Here is a 21,830-nt window from a genome sequence, read left to right as displayed (position 1 = left end):
CAGGAAAACAATGTATGCATTTATTTTATTGGTGTTGTGGTACAGTAGTATCAATGGCATTTAAAAATAATAATTCCATGGTTGAAAAGGGTCAATATTACTTTAGTACAGTATAAGTCAACCTGTTTTGGCTCAGGTGTAAGTTCCTACTGATACAGCCTGAATCTTTTAAGTCTCTTGTTTATCATTTTAATCCAACATCAGTTTGCCATTCGAAGCCCCGTTTATACCTGGTGTTAACATGGGTCCTGTGTCTTGATCGTGTCCATATTCTGATTGTGACCGTTTCTAGACCCGTGTAGAATATTACAATTATTGATGGTGATTCTTCCTGACTACCTCCAGAGGCCATCGAGGACTAATTTTATCTTTATTTTACAAGTGTAAACAGATCTGGATTGTCAAACAATTAATAGTCCTCATTGATTCAAGGGATCAATATGTCTTAACATTGGGAATCTCATCATTTGAATACAGGGAGGGACTAGGGTTCAAAATATACCTTTTGAGAAAGGTCATTGGCATGGCAAGACTTGAATCTGTGACTTTGTGGTCCGAGTCCACAGCACCAGCAGGGAGGGCACCATTATTGTTTTAGTACATTTTATAAAGCTGTTCATTCCTTTTGTCATTTAAGTAGGTTGGAGAACAAAAGCCGCATTGGGATGCAACCTGTTTAACACCCTCCCACAAGCAGTCCACCTCCCTGAAACACTTGTCTTCACTTGTAAACTCCACCCACTGACATGTCACTAAGCTCTGCCCACAGAACTTTCATCAAACCAATCAATTTGTCCCCGGCTACCTCGGTGGTCAGGAAGATCTGTTCACAATTAATTATTGTCTACACTGGTCTAGAAATGTGGTCAAGATCAAGATTGCATGTTAGCACCAGATATAGAACAGGGTTGGAATGACTTGAGTTTCACCAAAACGACAAGGGCATTGAGGACACTATCCCTTGTGTGTCAAGTCCAATCTAGAATTTTTTTTTTTTTTTTAATTAAAAAGTATTTGGCAATTTAAAGAACAATCACTTGTCCCATGGCATGGTGCCCATCACATTTATTATTCAATATTACATTGAAGAGCCATATTAGTTCATATTTTTAATTTAGATGTGATTGTAATTTAAGCTCAACCACCACAATTAAAATATGCATTGGCTCAATTTGTCTGAGGTTATTTAATTTAGACTTCCCCCAAAACAAGCGACATGTAAAAAAAGCAAGATGCTTCTACCATATCCAGTTTACTGGTATGTTCACTTTCCTGGACAATCAGTCCTGAGTTTTGGCCTCCTGGTTCCTAGTTTTATGATGTGATCAATGAACTGCAACAAGTTCTCTTAAAGTACAATATCCTTTCAACTGCACAACTCAAATATAGTGAGTTCAAGATTCATTGCTTAATCACGACTAATATATTCAACCAGACCATATTTTTCTAAATAAGAATTAAGCTCCGCCCAGAAAAAAAAGTATATAAAATACAAAATAAAGGAAAAACAAAAAGGCACCTCTGTATGTACCCCTACTGTTAATGTGTTCCACCAACCATCCCCCTCCACCATCTAAATAAGAACAAGTTCAAAGAAATCACTTTCGTACAGAAAAAAAAATCTGAGGATTTTTCTGTCACCCGCAATGGCACTTACTTATGGGTTAAAACCAGCTTTTATACACAAGACAAGAAACTTTTTACTCATCAAGATAGTTTCCTGTTCAACAGGATTCTACTTCATCAGCTTAAAATAAACCAAAAAGGAATCGCTCCTTTAGCGTTGAATGATATAGAAAGTGCTACCAGCCATTCATGGAGAATCAATTATCAAAACTATTGATAAGTCATATTCTATAAGAAGGTTAGCAGTAGAAGAATGGTCCTGCTGATCACCAGACATCTTATGTTCCTTGTAAGATCAAATGTAGAGTTGTCATGTCAGAGGACCTACTACAGCGTTGAAACATAACATAAGTGTAAATAGTGGAAGTACAACCACAGGAGTAAGACTAGCAGGGAATGTGAGTTTGAAGAGGTTCTATGGAACATTTGAGAATACCATTTCGATCCTCAAATAGAGAAATAGCAATTCCTATGATTCTGGATACTTCAGTTGTACTGTGGTTAGATTAGGAGAGTATTAGAAAGAAGTCAGAACTATCTAGCTGGCTCGTGCCTGCAAGTGGCAATGAAAAGAGAACATTTTCAAAAAAATATTTGTGCAATTAAAGTAATGACCAGTGGTCTCCACAGCTCCCTCAGCCAATCACCTAAAGGTCTCTAAGCATTGGTTCCCTCCAAGAGAGGAAATCCCCTTCCCGTTTTGGAACACTACACACTAATAAGAAAAGGGTTCATTTAAAAGTAAAAACAATGAAAGAAAATCTGTGATTAAGAACTATTCTCTGCAAAGTTTAAGGAACCAAGAAAAATAATGTCTTTGATATTAAGAAATTGAATAATTATCGTCAATGTATTTTTGTCGACAAAAAGTAAAGGTTAGGGTAAAGGTCATAGCTAAGGGGAAGGGTTTTGGGGACGAATGGGGGTAAGGTTTTAAGAGGCGGGTTTCTTTAGGTCTCGGATCTGTTTGATTAGGTAGGTCTTCTCGTCGTTGAATTGCTCGTCGTCCATGCGGTCCTTCTGGAAGTTGCTAAGGAAGTCGATGAGTTTGGGCTGGTTCTTCAGCAGGATGTCTATGATGGGCTGCGTCTTGTTGGGGTTCGCCACAAACACCTGGGTGGAGGGGTCAGCCTGTCAGCTCTGTACATTACATTGATATCGGCAATTACATTCTAGTAAGAACCCAATGGTAATCCCATGGAATGTTTGGGGCCAACATGGTTGCCAGTTTGCCAGACTTTGTATATGAACGGCTCAGGGAACGGCTTTTGTGTCGTACCTTGAATACGTGGAAGGCCTCAAATTGTATGTTAGGGCTCTTGTCCCTCAGTAGGTTCATCATCAGCTTCAGGTTCTCAGGCTTGCTGATGTACCGGGTCATCACTGTGAAGTTATGCCTGTCCAACAGAAGCTCTCCCAACAACTACATAAACACAAAGACCAGAGTATGCAAATGTTTACTATGAAGCGAGATAATCAACACTATAATAGCATGCAAAGTTTTAGTCTATAAATAATCCATGTAAAATGTGAATAATAGAACACACCTTTAATGACTGTCTCTTTGTCACATAGTTATCAGAGTGTAATAACTTCTCATACTGGTCAAAGATCTGCAAAGATATAAAGGAACAGGCTGAGGGGTGGCTGTATCTCAACAGTCAAAAGTGGCTCAAAATAAATGCACAATTAATTACTTTTTTAAAAAATGTTCCCAGGGCAGCAGAATGTTGAACATGTCACTTACGGCATCATAATTCTGTTCTAGATATTCAGCTACCAGGACCTTGTGTCTTGTGAGCAGGTCCTGTGAATGGGGAGGAAACGTGCTCACTTTAATTCACACAAAAACAAACATTGTATATTGCATATCATCTGCTGCATCGAATAATTTCTGATCTATACATTTTGTCAACTCTCAAACAAATGGGCATGGACAGATACAACAGTAATGTAAAGATTAGCATATCATCTTGGCACATCCTAGTCTTATTAACATGGGTTTAATACAATGTTTTTCCAGGACCCAAAGATGCTTTAAAATCTTGTGTAATCTGACCTTGAAGGTGGCGAAAGCGTCTGAGGCGATGTCGAAGGTCTCCATCTCTACGTAATTGAAGAAGTGCTGGAAGTGTTCTGAGTGGAGAACCAGCTTGGCCAGTGGCTCATGTCTGATACACTCCCTCAGCATGATGCCACAGTTCAGCGCAGACCCAGGGGTCTCATACCTGCAGGAAGAGGGACACACACAGACGTCACTGAGTATCATACCAATGGCTGTGATCAGCTGTGGTACATGGAGAGAGTGTGTGAGTATGTGTGTGTGCGAGAGAAACTCACCCTTTTTGCAGCACAAACAGCACCTCTTGGTGAGAGCAGAAGTACTCGACAGTGGGGCTGCGGGTGCCGATCTGCCTCCGCAGGATGTTGTTGAAGATCTGACACACGTCCTTCTTCCCCTGGGGACATGCAATGGAAAACGTTTAAAAATGAAAGCCTCCTTGTTTCAGACTGTTTTCTTCCATTTGGTGTCTAATGAACACGACCCTGATGGTCCGGCTTTGGCTTAGTCTCACCTCAAAGTCGATGACCTGCAGGTTTTCCACCAGGGAGATGAGCAGGCCGCTGTTGTAGAGCTCCTGGGCCAACTGGGCCACAGTCTCTGTGTGAGGCTCCTTGTCACCGGTCCCATATAGTATCTCCTTCATGGCCACAAGACACTTAGACACCTCCTCTGATGCCTGGGACAGGGACACCAGTTAGACACACAGGCAAAATATGTACTTTAACAATATTGCTGCTAATAATGTTATGCGGTTTACAAAAAAACTCCCATGGTATTATACTTGAGTTGACCACAAGAGGGAGACATTTAATTGACTACTTATGGAGGTACAGCTCTGTACAGCTCTGTAGACACTTATGTCTCAGCCTCAGGCCCAATCATAACTATTGACTTTGGATATCAGCATTGCATATGACAGGAGTGGACTGTATTGAGATCACTATAGCCTGGCTGTGTGTGGAAGCAGCCTGGTTAGAGCTGAAGCAGTTCCAGCCAAGAGCCAGGTTACTGGGAGTTCTGCCTGGACAGCCCCCTCTCTAACAGTCCCATGGTGGAGAGGGCCTTTACAGCTGGGTGTCAGTGAAGGAACGGCCAGGCAGCGATGCTACTTTCACAGCCCAGTGGCAGCTAGAGGCGCACCGTAATAATAACCACACCAACTGACTGATCGGATCAAATAGAAGAGGTACACAGAGGCCCCAACAGCAATGTTACACAACACCTGCTTGTGGGCCTTTTCTAAGGGAAGTACTGGTTTGTGTGGTGACTATTATAAGGACTTGTGTTGTAAGGATTTGTTTAGTGAGGATTCGTGGTGTAAGGACTCGTTATGAAGATGCTCAACACCTTATCTGTTTTCTTGTCTTGTTTGACCAGGATGGCCATGTTCTCCTTCAGAGTCCGGACGATGTCGGCGGGATTCTTGTGGGATTTACCGAACAGCGGCATGGTGGCTGGGCCTCTCCTCGGGTCTCTTCTGACAGCCTTAAAAACACACACAGGACACACATTCCACATAACACCCCATCTATCGATAACATGTAAATGACACAACTGGGTGGTTCGAGCCCTGAATGCTGATTGGCTGACAGCCGCGGTATATCAGACCGTATACCACGGGTACGACAAAACATGTATTTTTACTGCTCTAATTACGTTGGCAACCCGTTTCTAATAGCAATAAGGCACCTCAGGGGTTTTTGATATATGACCAATATACCAGGGCTAATTCTTTCTGAATTGGGACTTTTAAATTATCTGCCACTGATTTTCAATCAGACGGACGGTATAAATAAGTAATGTGGCCTGGGGGGGTGTTGGCACCTCAGGGGTTTGTGATAAATGGCCAATATACCACAGCTAAGGGCTGTATCCGTGTTGCGTCATGCATAGGAACAGTTTGAGGTCACTTATGTCTTGTTTTTGAAACAAAAATCAAATTTTTTGTCCATTAAAATAACAAATTGATCAGAAATACAGTGTAGACATTGTTAATGTTGTAAATGACTATTGTAGCTGGAAACGGCTGATATTTAATGGAATATCTACATAGGTGTACAGAGGCCCATTATCAGCAACCATCACTCCTGTGTTTCTATGGCACCTTGTGTTTGCTAATCCAAGTTTAGAATTTTAATAGGCTAATTGATCATTAGAAAACCATTTTGAAATTGTTAGCACAGCCAAAAACTGTTGAGCTGATTTAAAAGAAGCAATAAAAAAAACGGGCCTTCTTTAGACGAGTTGAGTTATCTAGAGCATCAGCATTTGTGGGTTCGATTACAGGATCAAAATGGCTAGAATCAAATAACTCTCTTCTGAAGCTCATCAGTCTATTATTGTTCTGAGAGAGGAAGGCTATTCCATGTTTACAAACATTACAGGAACAAGTATCCGTACCCATTGAATGCAGTGATCACAATATAGTGGCTATATCCAGGAAAGCCAAAGTTCCAACAGCTGGGCCTAAAATGGTGTATAAGAGATTTAGCTGTGACTTATGTGGATGATGTTACAAAATATGTTTTGGTCTGATGTGATTCATGAGTAGCATCCAGACGCTGCACTTGATGGGTTTATGAAATTGCTTCTTCCAATTATTGATAAACACACACCTGTTAAGAAACTGACTGTTAAGGCTCCATGGATTGATGAGGAATTGAAAAACCCTATGGTTGAACGAGATGGGGCAAAAGGAGTGGCTAATAAGACTGGCTGCACATCTGACTGGTTGACTTACTGCAAATTGAGAAATGTGTCAAAACTCAAAAAGAAGAAGAAACTGTATTATGAAGTCAAGGATTTTTTTTTAAAGAATGATGGAAAAAAAACTAAATGAATTTAAGGGCAGAAAGACAAATTCAACTCCATCTTTCGTCGAATAAAATGGCTTATTCATCACAAAACCATTTAATTTAGCATCACAAAACCATTTAATTTAGCCAATTATTTTGAATCATTACTTCATTGGCAAAGAGGGCAAACTTAGGCAGGAAATGCCAACAATGAAGAGTGAGCCATCATATTCATGCATAATAAAACAAAATGAAAGAAAAGCATTGCAAGTTTGAATTTTGTAAAGTTAGTGTGGGAGAGATGGAAAAAAACATGAACGTTATCGATCAATAATGACAAACCTTGTGGCATTAACAACTTAGATGGAAAGCTACTGAGGATGGTAGCGGACTCTGTAGCCACTCATATCGGTCATATCTTTAATTCCGCTACCCAAGAATAGTAAAGTGGTCTTTACTTGTTCAAACAGCAGACCTATAAGCTTGATGCCAGCTCTTAGCAAACTGTTGGGGGGGGGGAAAAAGTGTTTGACCAAATACATTGCCATTTCTCTGTGAACAAACTAACAGACTTTCAGCATGCTTATAGAGAAGGAAACTCAACATGTACTGCACTGACAAATGATAATATGAAGATTGTGGGAGCTGTACTGTTAGATTTCAGTGCTGCCTTTGATATTATTGACCATGAAATGTTGTTGAACCTCAGCTCAGTTTTCAATCGCTCTAAATCCACAATATGGCATTCTTTAATGGAAGCTTCTCTAATGTCAAACATGTAAAGTGTGGTGTACCGCAGGGCAGCTCTCTAGGCCCTCTACTCTTTTTTTGAAAATCCTAAATGGTTTGCATAGTCAATTTACACAAGCTCTGGCACACACTTACTCCACCAGACATGCCACCAGGGGTCTTTTCACTGTTCCCAAATCCAGAACAAATTCAAGAAAACGTACTGTATTATATAGAGCCATTATTGCATGGAACTCCATTCCATCTCATATTGCTCAAATAAACAGCAAACCTGCTTTTTAAAAAAATAGACAAAGAAACACCTCACAGCACAACGCCTCTCCCCCATTTGACCTAGATAGTTGGTGTATGTGTTGAAATGTAGGCTACTTGTGCCTTTAAAAGAAAATGTATGTAGTTCTGTTCTTGTCTATTAATGTTCTGTATTATGTCATGTTTCAAGTTGTGTGCCCCCCAGGAAGAGTAGCTGCTGCTTTTGCAACAGCTAATGGGGATACTAATACAATCCCAAAATACCACTGTGGTCCAACTCATCCCAAACCATCTCAATTGGGTTGAGGTCAGGTGATTATGGAGGCCAGGTCCTCTAATGCAGCACTCCATCACTCTCCTTCTTGGTCAAATATCCCTTTCACAGTCTGGAGGTGTGTTGGGTCATTGTCCTGTTGAAGAATAAATGATAGTGGGACTAAGTGCAAACCAGATGGGATGGCATATTGCTGCAGAATACTGTGGTAGCCATGCTGGTTCAGCGTCACCAGAAAAGCACCCCCACAACGTCACACCTCCTGCGGAGATCATCCGTTCACCTACTCCGCATCTCACAAAGACAGAGCGGTTGGAACCAAAAATCTCAAATTTGGACTCCAACCAAAGGACAGATTTCCACTGGTCAGATTTACTCTGGGTCTTCTCTTCCTTTCTTGTGGTGGTCTTCATGAAAGCCAGTTTCATCATAGAGCGTGATGGTTTTTGCAACTGCACTTGAAGAAACTTTCAAAGTTCTTGAAATGTTCTGAATTGACTGACCATCACACCTTAAAGTAATGATGGACTGTCGTCTCTCTTTGTTTATTTGAGCTGTTCTTGCCATAATATGGACTTGGTATTTTACCAAATAGGGCTCTCTTTTGTATATCACCCCTACCTTGTAACAACACAACTGATTGGCTCAAACGCATTTATCAATGAAAGAAATTCCACAAATAAGCTTTTAACAAGTGCATTCCAGGTGACTACCTCATGAAGCTGGTTGAGAGAATGCCAACAGTGTGTAAGCTATGATCCCTTATTGATGTCACTTGTTAAATCCACTTCAATCAATATAGATGGGGAGGAGACAGGTTAAAGAAGGAATTTTAAGCCTTCGGACAATTGAGATGGATTGTCTATGTTTGCTATTCAGAGGTTGAATGGACAAGACAAAAGATTGAAGTGCCTTTGAACGGGGTATGGTAGTAGGTGCCAGGCACAGTGGTTTGTGTCAAGAACTGCAACGCTGCTGGGTTTTTCACAACAGTTTTCTGTGTGTTTCAAGAATATTCCACCACACAAAGGACATCCAGCCAACTTGACACAACTGTGGGAAGCATTGGAGTCAACATGGTCCAGCATCCCTGTGGAACGCTTTCAACACCTTGTAGAGTCCATGCCCCGAAGAATTGAGGTACAAGCCAATATTAGGGAGGTGTTCTTAATGTTTTGTGCACTCAGTGTAAATCACACGTTATAAACTGGGTGGTTCGAGCCCTGAACGCTGAAAACTGGTATATCACAGGTAAGACAAACCATATTTTTACTGTTCTAATTAGGTTGGTAACCAGTTTATAATAGCAACAAGGCACCCCGGGAGTTTGTGGTATATGATCAATAAACCAAGGCTAAGGGTTGTAATCCAGGCACTCCACATTGCGTTTTTGCATAAGAACAGCTTTTAGCAGTGGTATATTGCCCCCCCCCGAGCCTTATTGCTTAATTATACCATATATCAGTGTACCACAGGCATTTCTCCCCTTACTTGACATGGGATGCATCTGAAGTATCTTCTTCTAATCTCCTCCAGTTCATCTACATTGATGTGAAATGAACAAACAAAAGCCTGCATCCCCTGAGGGTGTCCCAGACCAGGACTGAAGAACATTAGTGATGGAGGAGATGAGACAAGGAGAGGAAGGCAATTGTATTTAGATACACCCACAGAAAGAAGAGCGCAGTCTTCCCCCTGGGATCTCGCAGTGATTTATAAAAGGGCATAAGCAATACCCGCTTACGCTGAGTCAGACTACACTCTGCACACCTCACTGCATTCAGCATGGTTGTCATGACAACAAAACAAAAGGCAGCCAGACGACAGATAATAGGTGTGTGCGTTTCATCACTCAAGAGGATGTCTCAACAATGTGCGTCCGAGATACTGAGAGTCTACTCATGGCCAGTGTAAAGTTAGGACAACTCCGTTTGAGATTTAGGACTCCAATGGTTCGCCATGTTGGCACCTAGCGTTCTAACACAGTTTACATTCTAGCAATAATCTTACAACATTATTGTCATGGAGTGTTTGACGCCAACATGAAGGATAACCTAGCTGCTGAAACAAACTCTCAGAGAGAGAGCAAGAGAGTGTGAGGGAGAGGGTGGGGGTGAGTATAACTTGTGACTGTTAATCCTTAGTGCTGAGCGTGACGGTATTACCTCCATTCCTCCCAGAACAGAACAGACAGACTGATGCCAGGAGCTTGTCACTTTGATCACAGTCACAGCCTTGCACATCATGTAGAGCAGATGGGATTCCCTATTCCTTTTTTCTTCATGCAAGAGAATGTCTGTTCTACACTATCCATTTCTATCTGGATGTTTGGTATGCTTGCAGTCACCCCTGAAAAAGCCCCAGCACAAAACGCAGGACAGTGAACCCAAGAAAATCCTATTCCTATCCCACTCACTGACTACAAGCAAGAAAGGAGCCCCCTCTCTACCCAACCCCACTCTCCCCACCAAGACCTGTTCAAAAAAACTGCATTTCCCATGAAGCTGTGAGATAAACACAGTATAAGTAGTATCTTTGGCTCTGCAATGTTGGAAAATGACCCGTAAGTAAGCATTTCTCTGTTAGTCCCACACCGGTTGTTTACGAAGCATGTGATAAATAACATTTGATTTGATTAATGCAACTTTAATAACAACCCATCAATCAGAATTAAACAAGAATGAGGCTAAATGTCTCTGGACAGGCAACTGCATGAGTCCATAATGGAAGGGATAATCCTGATTCAGACACGCCACAACATGCTCAACCAGGAAATAAAAGGCTGCTAGCCTACTTTATAAACATACCACGAAGCCACAGGATATTAGGAGCAATTGGATGAAACCAAGGATCCTGGATGTAGCCTAGGCCCAGTTGAACACAATTCACAGACTTGGGTTCATTATCAGATGTCTAATAACAGACTAGGGGCCTACAGTATGTAATATTTCACAAATAAACTGATTTTTCCCTGGATTATCTGTAACCTTAACCTGGCCTAATGTACCCTAGAAGGACAAAGTTGGGTAACAGAAATATCCTATGTATACAATCTACAGTATATGTGATCCTTTTTAGAGCATGGTGCTTGTGACGCCAGGGTAGTGGGTTCGATTCCCGGGACCACCCATACGTAAAATATATGCACACATGACTAAATTGCTTTGGATAAAATAATCTGTTAAAATGGCATATATTAATATTGATTTCCCTCATGATAGATTACGGAGATGTAATTTATAGATCGGCAGGTAAGGGTGCTCTCGAGCGGATAGATGTTCTTTACCATTCGGCCATCAAATTTGCCACCAAAGCTCCTTATAGGGCACATCACTGCACTCTATACTCCTCTGTAAACTGGTCATCTCTGTATACCCGTCGCAAGACACACAACACTGGTTGATGTTTATTTATAAAACCCTCTTAAGCCTCACTCCCCCTATCTGAGATATCTACTGCAGCCCTCATCCTCCACATACAACACCCGTTCTGCCAGTCACATTCTGTTAAAGGTCGCCACACATCCCTGGGTCGCTCCTCTTTTCAGTTCGCTGCAGCTAGCGACTGGAACGAGCTGCAACAAACACTCATACTGGACAGTTTTATCTCAATCTCTTCATTCAAAGACTCAATCATGGACACTCTTACTGACAATTGTGGCTGTTTTGAGTGATGTATTGTTGGCTCTACCTTCTTTGTGCTGTTGTCTGTGCCCAATAATGTTTGTACCATGTTTTGTGTTGCTACTGTGTTGTCATGTGTTGCTGCCTTGCTATGTTGTTGTCTTTAGGTCTCTCTTTATGTAGTGTTGTGTCGTCTCTCGTCGTGATGTGTGATTTGTCCTATATTTATATTTGATTTATTTTTAACTCCAGCCCCTGTCCCCGCAGGAGGCCCTTTGCCTTTTGGTAGGCCGTCATTGTAAATAAGAATTTGTTCTTAACTGACTCGCCTAGTTAAATAATGGTTAAATAAATACATTTGAAAAAAAATGAGGAGGAATGCTTTTAGCCTTTCCTAAAGGGAGTGGTTTTATATATTGACATGGGCCAAAAACAGCAAGGTTGTTGTCCTGTACTGACACTAGAGCTGGGACGATAAACTGAAAATGATCGACACTGACCACTTATCGTGAACATTTTGCTGATATCGGTCATTACATAAATAACCTATAGGGTCCTACTAGAGAAATGGGAATTAAATAAGTTTGCTAATATGGGATATTGTTTATGGGACAAGTGATAGCTATAACATTCAAAGTAGTTGTAGTAGTTATGGGTAATAAAAAATAATAACTGTGGTACACATTAAATGCTATAAACGTATCGTTAAATGCATTGTTATCGTGATAATTCAATCAATTTAGCTTGATATGGACTTTTAGCCATATCGCCCAGCGCTAACCGACACCCTGGTATTACATAGCATATTACATTAACCTCATCTAACCGACACCCTGGTATCACATAGCATATTACATTAACCTCATCTCACCAAATATCTAGCATTGGTTGATTAGATGTGAAACTGGAAAATAGTTGATATACAGCCAGATAGTGCATTGTTTTCGTGTCATTGTCAGCTAACCTAACTCTTTTTGACTCTATGCATACACACTACCCACACAGACACTCATCACATATCATCTATCCTGTTAACAAGTCACTTTACCCCTAACTATAAGTATACATCTACCTCGATTACCTCGTACCCCTGCACATCGGCTCGGTACCCCATGTTTAGAGCCAAGCCATCATGGCTCATTGTGGATTTATTCCTTGTGTCACAATTTTTTCTACTTTATTGTACTCTGCATTGTTGGGAAGGCCCCATAAGCATTTCACTGTTAGTCTACACCTGTTGTTTACTAAGCATGTGACAATAAAAATAAGTTTACATGTCATCGATCCATTGATTCTAAGCCAACCCCGCCTGTTTTGCGCCATGGTTGCAAATGTATAGATTTTGTTTGCTAAACAAGATATAGGGAGTCATTTTTAAATCATGAGAATGGTTACGGTAGTAGGAGAGAGAGACTGAAGTAGGAGAGGGGAGAGGTACTGCCATTCACAGGGCCTGACATGATTCCATCTCCATCAGTCAAGATGGAGTCCAGTCCCAGAGCTCCATGAACAAACACACAACCTCATCACAGACGCAAGGCAGAAAGAATACAGACGGAACAACTCAGAACTCACAGACTGAATGCAAACAGAACCCAGACAAAACAAAGACTGATAGAACACTCCAATGGGTTGTTCTATTTCAGGAGATATTCTGCAGCCATTTTGCCTGTTATCTTTACCATCAACCCACCATCATCATTCTGGCCTCTAATCACCCCTAACCACAGATAGAGGGTCAGATATTTTCCAACCCCTAATGGTGAAGGCTATGATTGGGGGTAGGGTAATCTGGTCCTAGATCTGTGGTTAGAGCCAACACACAGTACATGGCGCTGCCGCTGAAATAAAACTCCCATAAGGCCTAGAGTTACCTAAAGTGGCACTGAGCATCATGACAGTCCCTGCACTGACTACATCACTGATGACATAAGCCTATGCAGCTTGTCAGAGATGTTATAGGGTACTCTTTAAAAAAAATGGTGAGACACAATCTATCCTATGTGATGTGCAGTCTGGGTGACAGTTGTTTATGCCTGGTCTAAGATTGTGAATGTTGGTAGCCAATCTGACACTTTCAAAACATACATTTACATCACACATCCTGTCTAATGACACGGACTGTCTGATTTAAAAATATGAAGGCACAAATAATTATGCATTAAAGCTGGAGAACACCAAACTAGTCTGGCTGGATAAATACATCAATTAATGAATAATAACAAAAACAAGGAGCCAAACTAAAAATGTAACATGTTAGGTCAAGGTCCAATGTTTTTAAATTAAGTAATTATATACAAGACGAACATTTCGATGAAGTTGTTACTGTAGGCCTAATAGAGAATGACAGCTGGCGAGACAGAATAGCAGCCTATGCGACGGCCACTCCGTCCATTGGTGTTCCTATCCTACTGCACGGAAAGCAAAGCTCTGCTAGCGCTAACGCAAAACAAACCCTGTACAAACAAAGCCAGACTTGACACATTCGATGCGTGACATTACGCTTACTCACTCTACTTGTCCTGTGTGTTAAAGGACCACCAAACATGTTTAGGGAAGAGCGTTCCCGGATGAAGGCGTCACATGACATGTAGATTAATGTAGACACGCAGAAATAAAACAAATAAGACATGTGCGAATATGTCAACTATGGGATACACCCGTTTGGGGTTTTAAACTCCCTTTAAAGAATGGATGTCACATGCATAAATCGGACCGTTTAGCTAATGGTTTTACAGAAAAGCAGCTAAACAGATTGGCAATGGCTGCATTTAATTAAAGTAACAAGATTGTTTCAAACTTGAATCGTTTGAATACAATGTTAAGGGCAGCATCACTTTGAAACATTTGAACAATCTCGTAAGGATCTAATAAATTACGGATACTTACGGTGCAAGAGTCTATTTTGTATTTTTTCTCTCGGATGTCTTTGCTGCTGTCTCGATTCTCAATGTAACCGAGCAGCTTTTTCTGGTCACGCCAGCGGTGTGTTGTATGCTGGGCAAAACGTCAGAGGAATATGTGTATGTGCGAATTAAAATGTACGGAATCTTTTAAGAAGGCAGTGCAGAATTCCATTTGGTCTGATTCGATATGAGCCACAGTCCCGGGATAGGCGGCGCACACTGAATATTTATCTACCAGCCCATTGGTCCTTTCCCCTGTGACGTTGAGGGATTTTCATACCCGGATCACAATTTTTATTTATTTTTAGATTTCATGGATAGCAGCTATGCTCTAGAAAAACATGCTCGAACATTTTTTTTGATTATGGCTGTGTTTTTTGTGTACAAATTATTTATAAATGGGAAAAGTCAATTTGACCCTTAAACCGGTGAAACAAGATGGCCCTATTGCAATCAGTTACAGCTCACAAAACAGTATTCACCAAACCTCCGTGAACGCTGGAAATCACGCTTAGCAACTAGAGGTCAATAATAATATTTTCTAGTAATATACACTTAATAAAATATTTCATAAAATATTTTTGGTAGAAGCCTAACTTGAGTTATGCGTGGTGTTTTCCATTCAAATACTGTACTGTTTTTATGTTGTGTTACGTCAAAATCACAAAAATATTGAAAATAAACCATTTCAAAAGTATAGATTTTCAAAAAAGGCCTAGACTGTGAGTGTGAAAATCTACATTAAAATAAGACTAGTTGCAACGTTAAATTATTTAAAACAAACTAAAGACCACACAGTGAGCAATGATTGGCTACATCATTTAACCTGATGGTTTTATAACGAGAAAAACAAAGTCATTGGATTAAAGCAAAGAATGTTTGTCTTTATTCAGCGGCTTTAATAATACACATCAGAGATACATATTTACACATATACACAGATATGAATGCATATCATTAATTATATAACATCTGTATCAATAATTGTTACCGTAGGAAAATAAAGAACAAAATAATGCGGCAATGTGCTGCATAACAATGTGACACACAGGAACAACATTGTAATCTCACTGGGTGCAACTCGAAAAAGATATACAGTAGAACAATAAGTTATAAAAACAGTTATAACTAAAACGGTTATAACCAGAACAGTTTAAAACCTTTTATTGTGCGTGTTGAAATTTGAGACAACCATCATTCCGAGTTGAACTTTCAGCACAGGACGGTATAGTCCATCTTCGGTTTTCAGTGTACAGACTGCATTCTCAAATGAGGAAAATTATATTTCTATTAATATATGTCATCTCAGGAGTTTTAAGAAATTACAATGGAAACATGCCCTGCCAACCAATTAATAAAATATCTTTGATATACTTAGGCCCACGAAAACATATCCATGGTCTTCATACACAACATACACATATTCAATGAAAAATACAAGGTATAGGATAATTATATCTGTACACATCTTTCTCAAATAAATGAACTTATACACATTGATTAACACATACAAATAATTCCTTTTAAGTTTATAGTCTCTGGTACAGTACACAGTTATTTCAACATCAATCGACCTGACATGAATCTCTTTACGGGAATCTCAATCTTCAGGGGATTTCTGTGTAGTGTATAGGATTGGACTTTGAGCCAAGAGAAAATGATTCAGAAGAACATCCTGAGCACTGTTATTGTTGAAGTATCTATGATATCTGACCGTCCTGTAATATCGCCCCTGCCTAAAGGAACACCTGGTAGTTTAAAGCCCAGCTCTCTCAGATCACTGGGAACAAAGCCAAGAGTTCACTAATAGCTCAGACAGCACAGGTGGAGGAAGGAGAAACAGGGAGGGAGAGGGACTGGAAATGTACTGGAGGGCCTCTGGACAAAGCCCATAGATATACACAGTTGACCAAACTCAAAAAGTATTTAATGACAATTCCATTCTAATTTGTGATTGTCTCGACACTTTTACAGTTTAGTTTTGTCTTGAGGGATCCAGAAGAAACATATGGAATATAAATCCATAATGTATTTTTAAAGTCACTCAGGAGAGGACTGAGGACATACTGAGGAGGTTGACTGCCTGACACATAGAAACATTATGACACAACTGGTTACCAGAGTCCACAGGAGAGAGACTGAGGCGTCTGTTTGTTTGTCTGTTGAAGTGTTGAGTTCAGTAGAGGAGCTCCTGGCTCCATATCACTGTCACCTTGTTGGAGTGGGAGGAGCGGGACCGCGCTAGTCTAACAAAGCCTGCCTGTGTGTGTGAATGGAGCGGGTGTGTCCTTCCTTGTTCATCTCTGTCAAACAGGTAGGGGAAAGGCCTAAACTTCCTGTTCTCAATGTGTGCTAGCCCTCAATCACAGTAAAAGACTAGGACACTACCTCTTATCCCTGAGAGTAGAGTATGTCCAGAGGAAAGCAGTCCTTCATTACCTTCCCTTCACATTGACAGATAAGCAGCTATTAGACTGCTTTCGGCTACATTCCAGGCAGCCTCCACTTCAGTATGAGAGTGAAGTATCTATGGACTGTAATGTAAACTAACGTGTGCAAGCATTTCACTGTAAAGGCTACACCAGTTGTATTTGATTTGATTTGAACAGTAGTAGAGGGGAAAAGTGCACGTGTCATTTGAACAGCCAACCATTGGGTGGCGCTGTAGCTGTGTCTCAGGGCTTAGAGGAGGCGGGACTTTAGGGCTTGATGTCAGAGAAACTTGTGTAGGTTTCACTGCAGCTGGAGGAGGTGTTGAGGTTGCCAGTTACACTGCCCTCTGTAACATAACAAAACACACACAAGTTAGTTTCCATTAGAGTCCACAGATACTTCTAAAACAAACTAAAATACACACACTCCTGTTACTTTTCAAAATAGCTATTTGGGTAGCAAGATACAGTTCCCTCTTGCACAAACCGAGAGAGAGAGACTGAAGAGAAAGAGGCAGACAGACAAACAAATGGAGCCAGTGTACCTGAGCTGCAGAGGGACTGCGAGGACTTGGACTCTGTGATGAGGGTGAGAAGGTTGGCTGCTGCTACCCAGCCATCTTTGTTGCTCCCCAAGTTTCTAACAAACCACTGTCCGTCATCTCCCTCTTTAATGAGCTGCACCATGTCTCCACTCTTTACTGACAGGTCCTGAGGCCCTCCTTTCTCCTTCTCATAGTCCGCCACCACTGTGAACCTGTCGCCGACAGCCTGGGGTCACAGGGTAAAGGGCAAAGTTCATATGTTTGCATCCAGTGTGTCATGTTACCATGTGTGTTGCTAGGGAATAACAAGTAACTTTCATAACATGTTGTATACATGTTGGCGACCATGACTCACCAGCTTCCTGCCTCCCTCATCCTCAGGGTCAGAGTTCATGGGGTCCTCGGCGCTGGAGTACCCATCATGCACTTCTGGCACGTCCATTGAGAAAGAGGCCTTGTTCCAACCTAGGGGGAGGAGGGAAAGAGAGAAGGATAGTAGGAAAGAGAGAAGGAGAGTAATAGAATTCAGCAAACTCGATTTGATATCTAGATTAAGATTTAGCAGTGGCACCAGAAATTCCAAGACATTCCAAGATAGATTGCAATTTAGAGAACGTTATTGTCATGGAATGTTTGATCCCAACATGGAGGATAGTTTGTCAAACTAGAGAAAGGGAGTGAAACTCAAGAGGAAAGGAAGAGTGGACACTAACACAATCATACACAAGACAAGGTGATATGTACAGTGATAGCTGGTGAGAACTTGATGCAAACACATCCATTGACAGAGTACACTGTAAATCCTCAAACAGAACCACAAGAACCAGATTAGAACCCAAAGAACATGATTGAATAACCAAGAAGAACAGACGTGGAGTCCTAGCATCCAGTGAGACCGAGATCAATGCATTGTGATCCGTCAGAAACGCAGACACACAGCAACCAACACGACAACACATGCTACAGAGAGAGACACACAGTTTGCCTTTCAGTAAACAAACAACCCAAATCAGTATTTCCCGGCTGTGAATATCACACAGATATTCAACAGCAAATCTCAGAGAGAAGATTTGTCTGTGATTGTGGAACAAGCCAGTGATTTGTGACTATGTGTTGGGGGGGTTCTGTATGTGGAAGAAGCAGAGCAGGGTCCAGGCCAACCATACAGTGCAGCAGCGTGTTCCTCCCAGGCATGTTGTCACACTACCTCTCCTTTTGGCCTGTAAGAGACTAGAGGTGCTGAGCCACTTGGCCCTGCTCAGAGTGATGTGAGGAGTCTGACCAGGCTCTGAGGAGAAGAAGCAGTAGCAGTCAGCAACATCGTCCAGATGAACGCTGTGTCTGACACTCAGGTGGCTTTGAAGTACACAGGTGTAGGTTGACTCATCCATCAAACTGTCTTACAAAGGCCTTTGAGGCCAACAAGGCTTTCATAGATTTTTCACTTGTTTAAATCAAGATATTGTTGTATGCATCTTCTGTGTCAACGATGGTCAGATTTGAATGATCTTTTCTGGGTCATCTCCATGTTGCAGTCCCTCGTCAGTCCAGTGTCTTTAGCTAGACAGTACCAATGCACTCAGTGGGCCCCGTGGCTGAATGTCTTACATTGATCTACTACAATTCATTCCCTCTCCAGTTTACTCTGCTTGCATGATGGTCACACAGAGATATATTTTGGGATGATGGGGAGTTGACATGGTGCTGAGATGACTACAGTGAAGGAGGGTCAGGATGGCTGGATGACTACAGTGAGGGAGGGTCAGGATGGCTGGATGACTACAGTGAGGGAGGGTCAGGATGGATGGATGGATGGATGACTACAGTGAGGCATTGTCAGGATGGCTGGATGACTACAGTGAGGCAGGGTCAGGATGGCTGGATGACTACAGTGAGGCAGGGTCAGGATGGCTGGATGACTACAGTGAGGCAGGGTCAGGATGGCTGGATGACTACAGTGAGGCAGGGTCAGGATGGCTGAATGACTACAGTGAGGCAGGGTCAGGATGGCTGGATGACTACAGTGAGGCAGGGTCAGGATGGATGACTACAGTGAGGCAGGGTCAGGATGGATGACTACAGTGAGGCAGGGTCAGGATGGCTGGATGACTACAGTGAGGCAGGGACAGGATGGCTGGATGACTACAGTGAGGCAGGGTCAGGATGGCTGGATGACTACAGTGAGGCAGGGTCAGGATGGCTGGATGACTACTGTGAGGCAGGGTCAGGATGGCTGGATGACTACAGTGAGGCAGGGTCAGGATGGCTGGATGACTACAGTGAGGCAGGGTCAGGATGGATGACTACAGTGAGGCAGGGTCAGGATGGATGACTACAGTGAGGCAGGGTCAGGATGGATGGATGACTACAGTGAGGGAGGGTCAGGATGGATGGATGACTACAGTGAGGGAGGGTCAGGATGGATGGATGACTACAGTGAGGGAGGGTCAGGATGGATGGATGGATGGCTACAGTGAGGGAGGTTCAGGATGGCTGGATGACTACAGTGAGGGAGGGTCAGGATGGATGGATGGATGGCTACAGTGAGGCAGGTTCAGGATGGCTGGATGACTACAGTGAGGCAGGGTCAGGATGGCTGGATGACTACAGTGAGGCAGGGTCAGGATGGCTGGATGACTACAGTGAGGCAGGGTCAGGATGGATGACTACAGTGAGGCAGGGTCAGGATGGATGGATGACTACAGTGAGGGAGGGTCAGGATGGATGGATGACTACAGTGAGGGAGGGTCAGGATGGATGGATGGATGACTACAGTGAGGGAGGGTCAGGATGGATGGATGGATGACTACAGTGAGGCATTGTCAGGATGGCTGGATGACTACAGTGAGGCATTGTCAGGATGGCTGGATGACTACAGTGAGGCAGGGTCAGGATGGATGACTACAGTGAGGCAGGGTCAGGATGGATGACTACAGTGAGGCAGGGTCAGGATGGATGACTACAGTGAGGCAGGGTCAGGATGGATGACTACTGTGAGGGAGGGTCAGGATGGATGACTACACTACAGAGTCAAACACAGGTATGACATGGACTAGATAGAATACCTCTACACCCAAAGGGAGTTGGGTCACTCTTAATCTCGTGGCTTTTGGCCTTATGGTCAGGGCTAAGGGGGGATCCTGTTGGCCGAAGAAGAGAGACAGAAGAGAAGGAAACAGAGAGAAATGATAAAGCGAGCAATAGAAAAACAGCCGTGAGAGAGGGAAGAGCTTCCTGAAACTGACTAGAATAATTAGCTACTTGCTAATACTATTGGAGACATCTAAATAATGAGGCTGGGGGACAGGCCTACTAAAACAGACACTCATTCTAATATTTGAGGTAGTAACCGCAAACTACACTGTAGTATACCTGGTTGAGAGAATACCATTGGTAATGTTAGACTTTTACCAGCAGGGTGAAGAAATTCTGCAAAGGAAAGCAAGCCAAAATATCAGTCTTCAAAAGCCCTGATGCAGTCGACTACTGGAAAGGATGTGTCCTGTCTAAAATCATATTAGGGGGGTAGGAGAAGAGAGCTTGGGGTTTACTTCAAAATGGAGAACATATCTTTGCTATATATGATGACGACAACATGGGGGATGCCTCCAGGACACTAGTGTTACCTTTCTGACTCTTCAGATTGCTGAAGCCTTGAAGGGTAAAACGCTTTTTAGCCACTGATGCCCTGTCAGTGGTGGGACTGGTGACGGTCTCCTCTACAACCATGGTAGAGAAAGAGGGACAGGAAGGAGAGACAGAGTAAAGTGGTTTGAAGAGGAAAAGAAGAGAAATAAAGCTCAGATTAAAGGAGGAACAAGGAAGGAGGAAGTAGGAAAAGATTCAAGGGCGGCTTGGGTACCTAACCAGACGAGGGGGGTCACTAAAACGGCAACAGAAGTTTGCTTCCTTGTCATGAGCATTTGATAGAACTAAAAAACATTTTCTTTACTCAAAAAAATAGGGCAACTCACCTTTGTGTTTTGGGGAGGAGGGGGAGTTGGGGTCAGAGTTGACAGCATCTGTCTTCTTCTCTTCTCCCTTCTTCACGCTCTTCTGACAGTTCCTAAATGGACTAAGAGGGAGAAACAAACAGGTGAAAAAGAGAAGAACCAACCATGTTGATTCCTTCTCTGTAACTGTCTCTAGCCATGGTTCTCTCTGTAAAATCTGACCTGAGACAGATAGGTGGGCTGTTGCTGGTTGGACTGGGAGACATTGTGTCTGACGCCTTCTTTTGACTAGATTCTGGAACAAATCATCACAGTTACTAACAGAACACAAACACAACAACAGAGAATTTAGCATCCAGATGTGTATCAACTCTGGAATGTGTGTGCGTGTGTCTGTAATGCCGCAGATCCCCTATCTTACCCCTGCAAGCCTTCAGCTGGCCAGTCAGAACCTTCCTGATCTCGTTCAACCAAGATGTTTTGATCTCAGGTGTCGCAGCCTGGACGATAAACACCTCCTCTCTGGAATTACACCAGATCTCAAACTTCTTGTTGTCACCCTTGGCGCTCTCTGTGATGCCCACCGCACTCATCTGTTCGAGAGAACCG

General features: G+C 42.3%; 2 protein-coding genes across 7 annotated transcripts in view; both read right to left on the bottom strand.

Annotated features, from left to right (window-relative positions):
- Positions 1-6: 6 nt before the first annotated feature.
- LOC118363880 (calcium-binding protein 39-like) lies at positions 7-14,500 on the bottom strand. Its single transcript, XM_035745164.2, has 9 exons — positions 14,275-14,500; positions 5,039-5,176; positions 4,203-4,367; positions 3,967-4,085; positions 3,686-3,854; positions 3,374-3,433; positions 3,174-3,239; positions 2,906-3,049; positions 7-2,739 (listed from the first exon to the last, which is right to left on the bottom strand). Exons 2-9 carry the CDS (start codon positions 5,138-5,140, stop codon positions 2,560-2,562), a joined length of 1,005 nt encoding a protein of 334 aa, XP_035601057.2. The 5' UTR covers positions 5,141-5,176; positions 14,275-14,500; the 3' UTR covers positions 7-2,559.
- Positions 14,501-15,154: 654 nt separating this feature from the next.
- The window catches only part of LOC118363201 (guanine nucleotide exchange factor DBS-like), a 46,910-nt gene continuing 40,234 nt past the window's right edge, over positions 15,155-21,830 (bottom strand). For 3 of the 6 annotated variants that reach the window (XM_052517702.1, XM_052517703.1, XM_052517707.1), the window contains 8 exons: positions 21,643-21,814; positions 21,444-21,516; positions 21,243-21,343; positions 20,895-20,987; positions 20,334-20,408; positions 17,624-17,733; positions 17,269-17,494; positions 15,155-17,070 (listed from right to left, as the gene is read on the bottom strand). In XM_052517702.1, coding sequence (XP_052373662.1) covers positions 16,991-17,070; positions 17,269-17,494; positions 17,624-17,733; positions 20,334-20,408; positions 20,895-20,987; positions 21,243-21,343; positions 21,444-21,516; positions 21,643-21,814 — 930 coding nt within the window. In that variant the 3' untranslated portion in view covers positions 15,155-16,990. Of the gene's footprint in view, positions 17,071-17,268; positions 17,495-17,623; positions 17,734-18,475; positions 18,557-20,333; positions 20,409-20,894; positions 20,988-21,242; positions 21,344-21,443; positions 21,517-21,642; positions 21,815-21,830 lie in introns of all 6 variants that reach the window. The other 3 variants (XM_052517704.1, XM_052517705.1, XM_052517706.1) reach the window with 3 other exon arrangements.

Source organism: Oncorhynchus keta, unplaced genomic scaffold, assembly GCF_023373465.1.
Source record: "Oncorhynchus keta strain PuntledgeMale-10-30-2019 unplaced genomic scaffold, Oket_V2 Un_scaffold_938_pilon_pilon, whole genome shotgun sequence".
In the NCBI taxonomy this organism is placed as follows: domain Eukaryota; kingdom Metazoa; phylum Chordata; class Actinopteri; order Salmoniformes; family Salmonidae; genus Oncorhynchus; species Oncorhynchus keta.
This window is presented reverse-complemented; position numbering and strand designations above follow the sequence as displayed.

Coding starts and splice junctions, on each gene's coding strand:
- LOC118363880 (XM_035745164.2), bottom strand. CDS start 5,140: ATGCCGCTGTTCGGTAAATCCCACAAGAATCCCGCCGACATCGTCCGG. Junction 3,240..3,373: donor TAGAACAGAATTATGATGCC/GTAAGTGACATG, acceptor ATATCTTTGCAG/ATCTTTGACCAGTATGAGAA. Junction 3,050..3,173: donor CAAAGAGACAGTCATTAAAG/GTGTGTTCTATT, acceptor GTGTTTATGTAG/TTGTTGGGAGAGCTTCTGTT.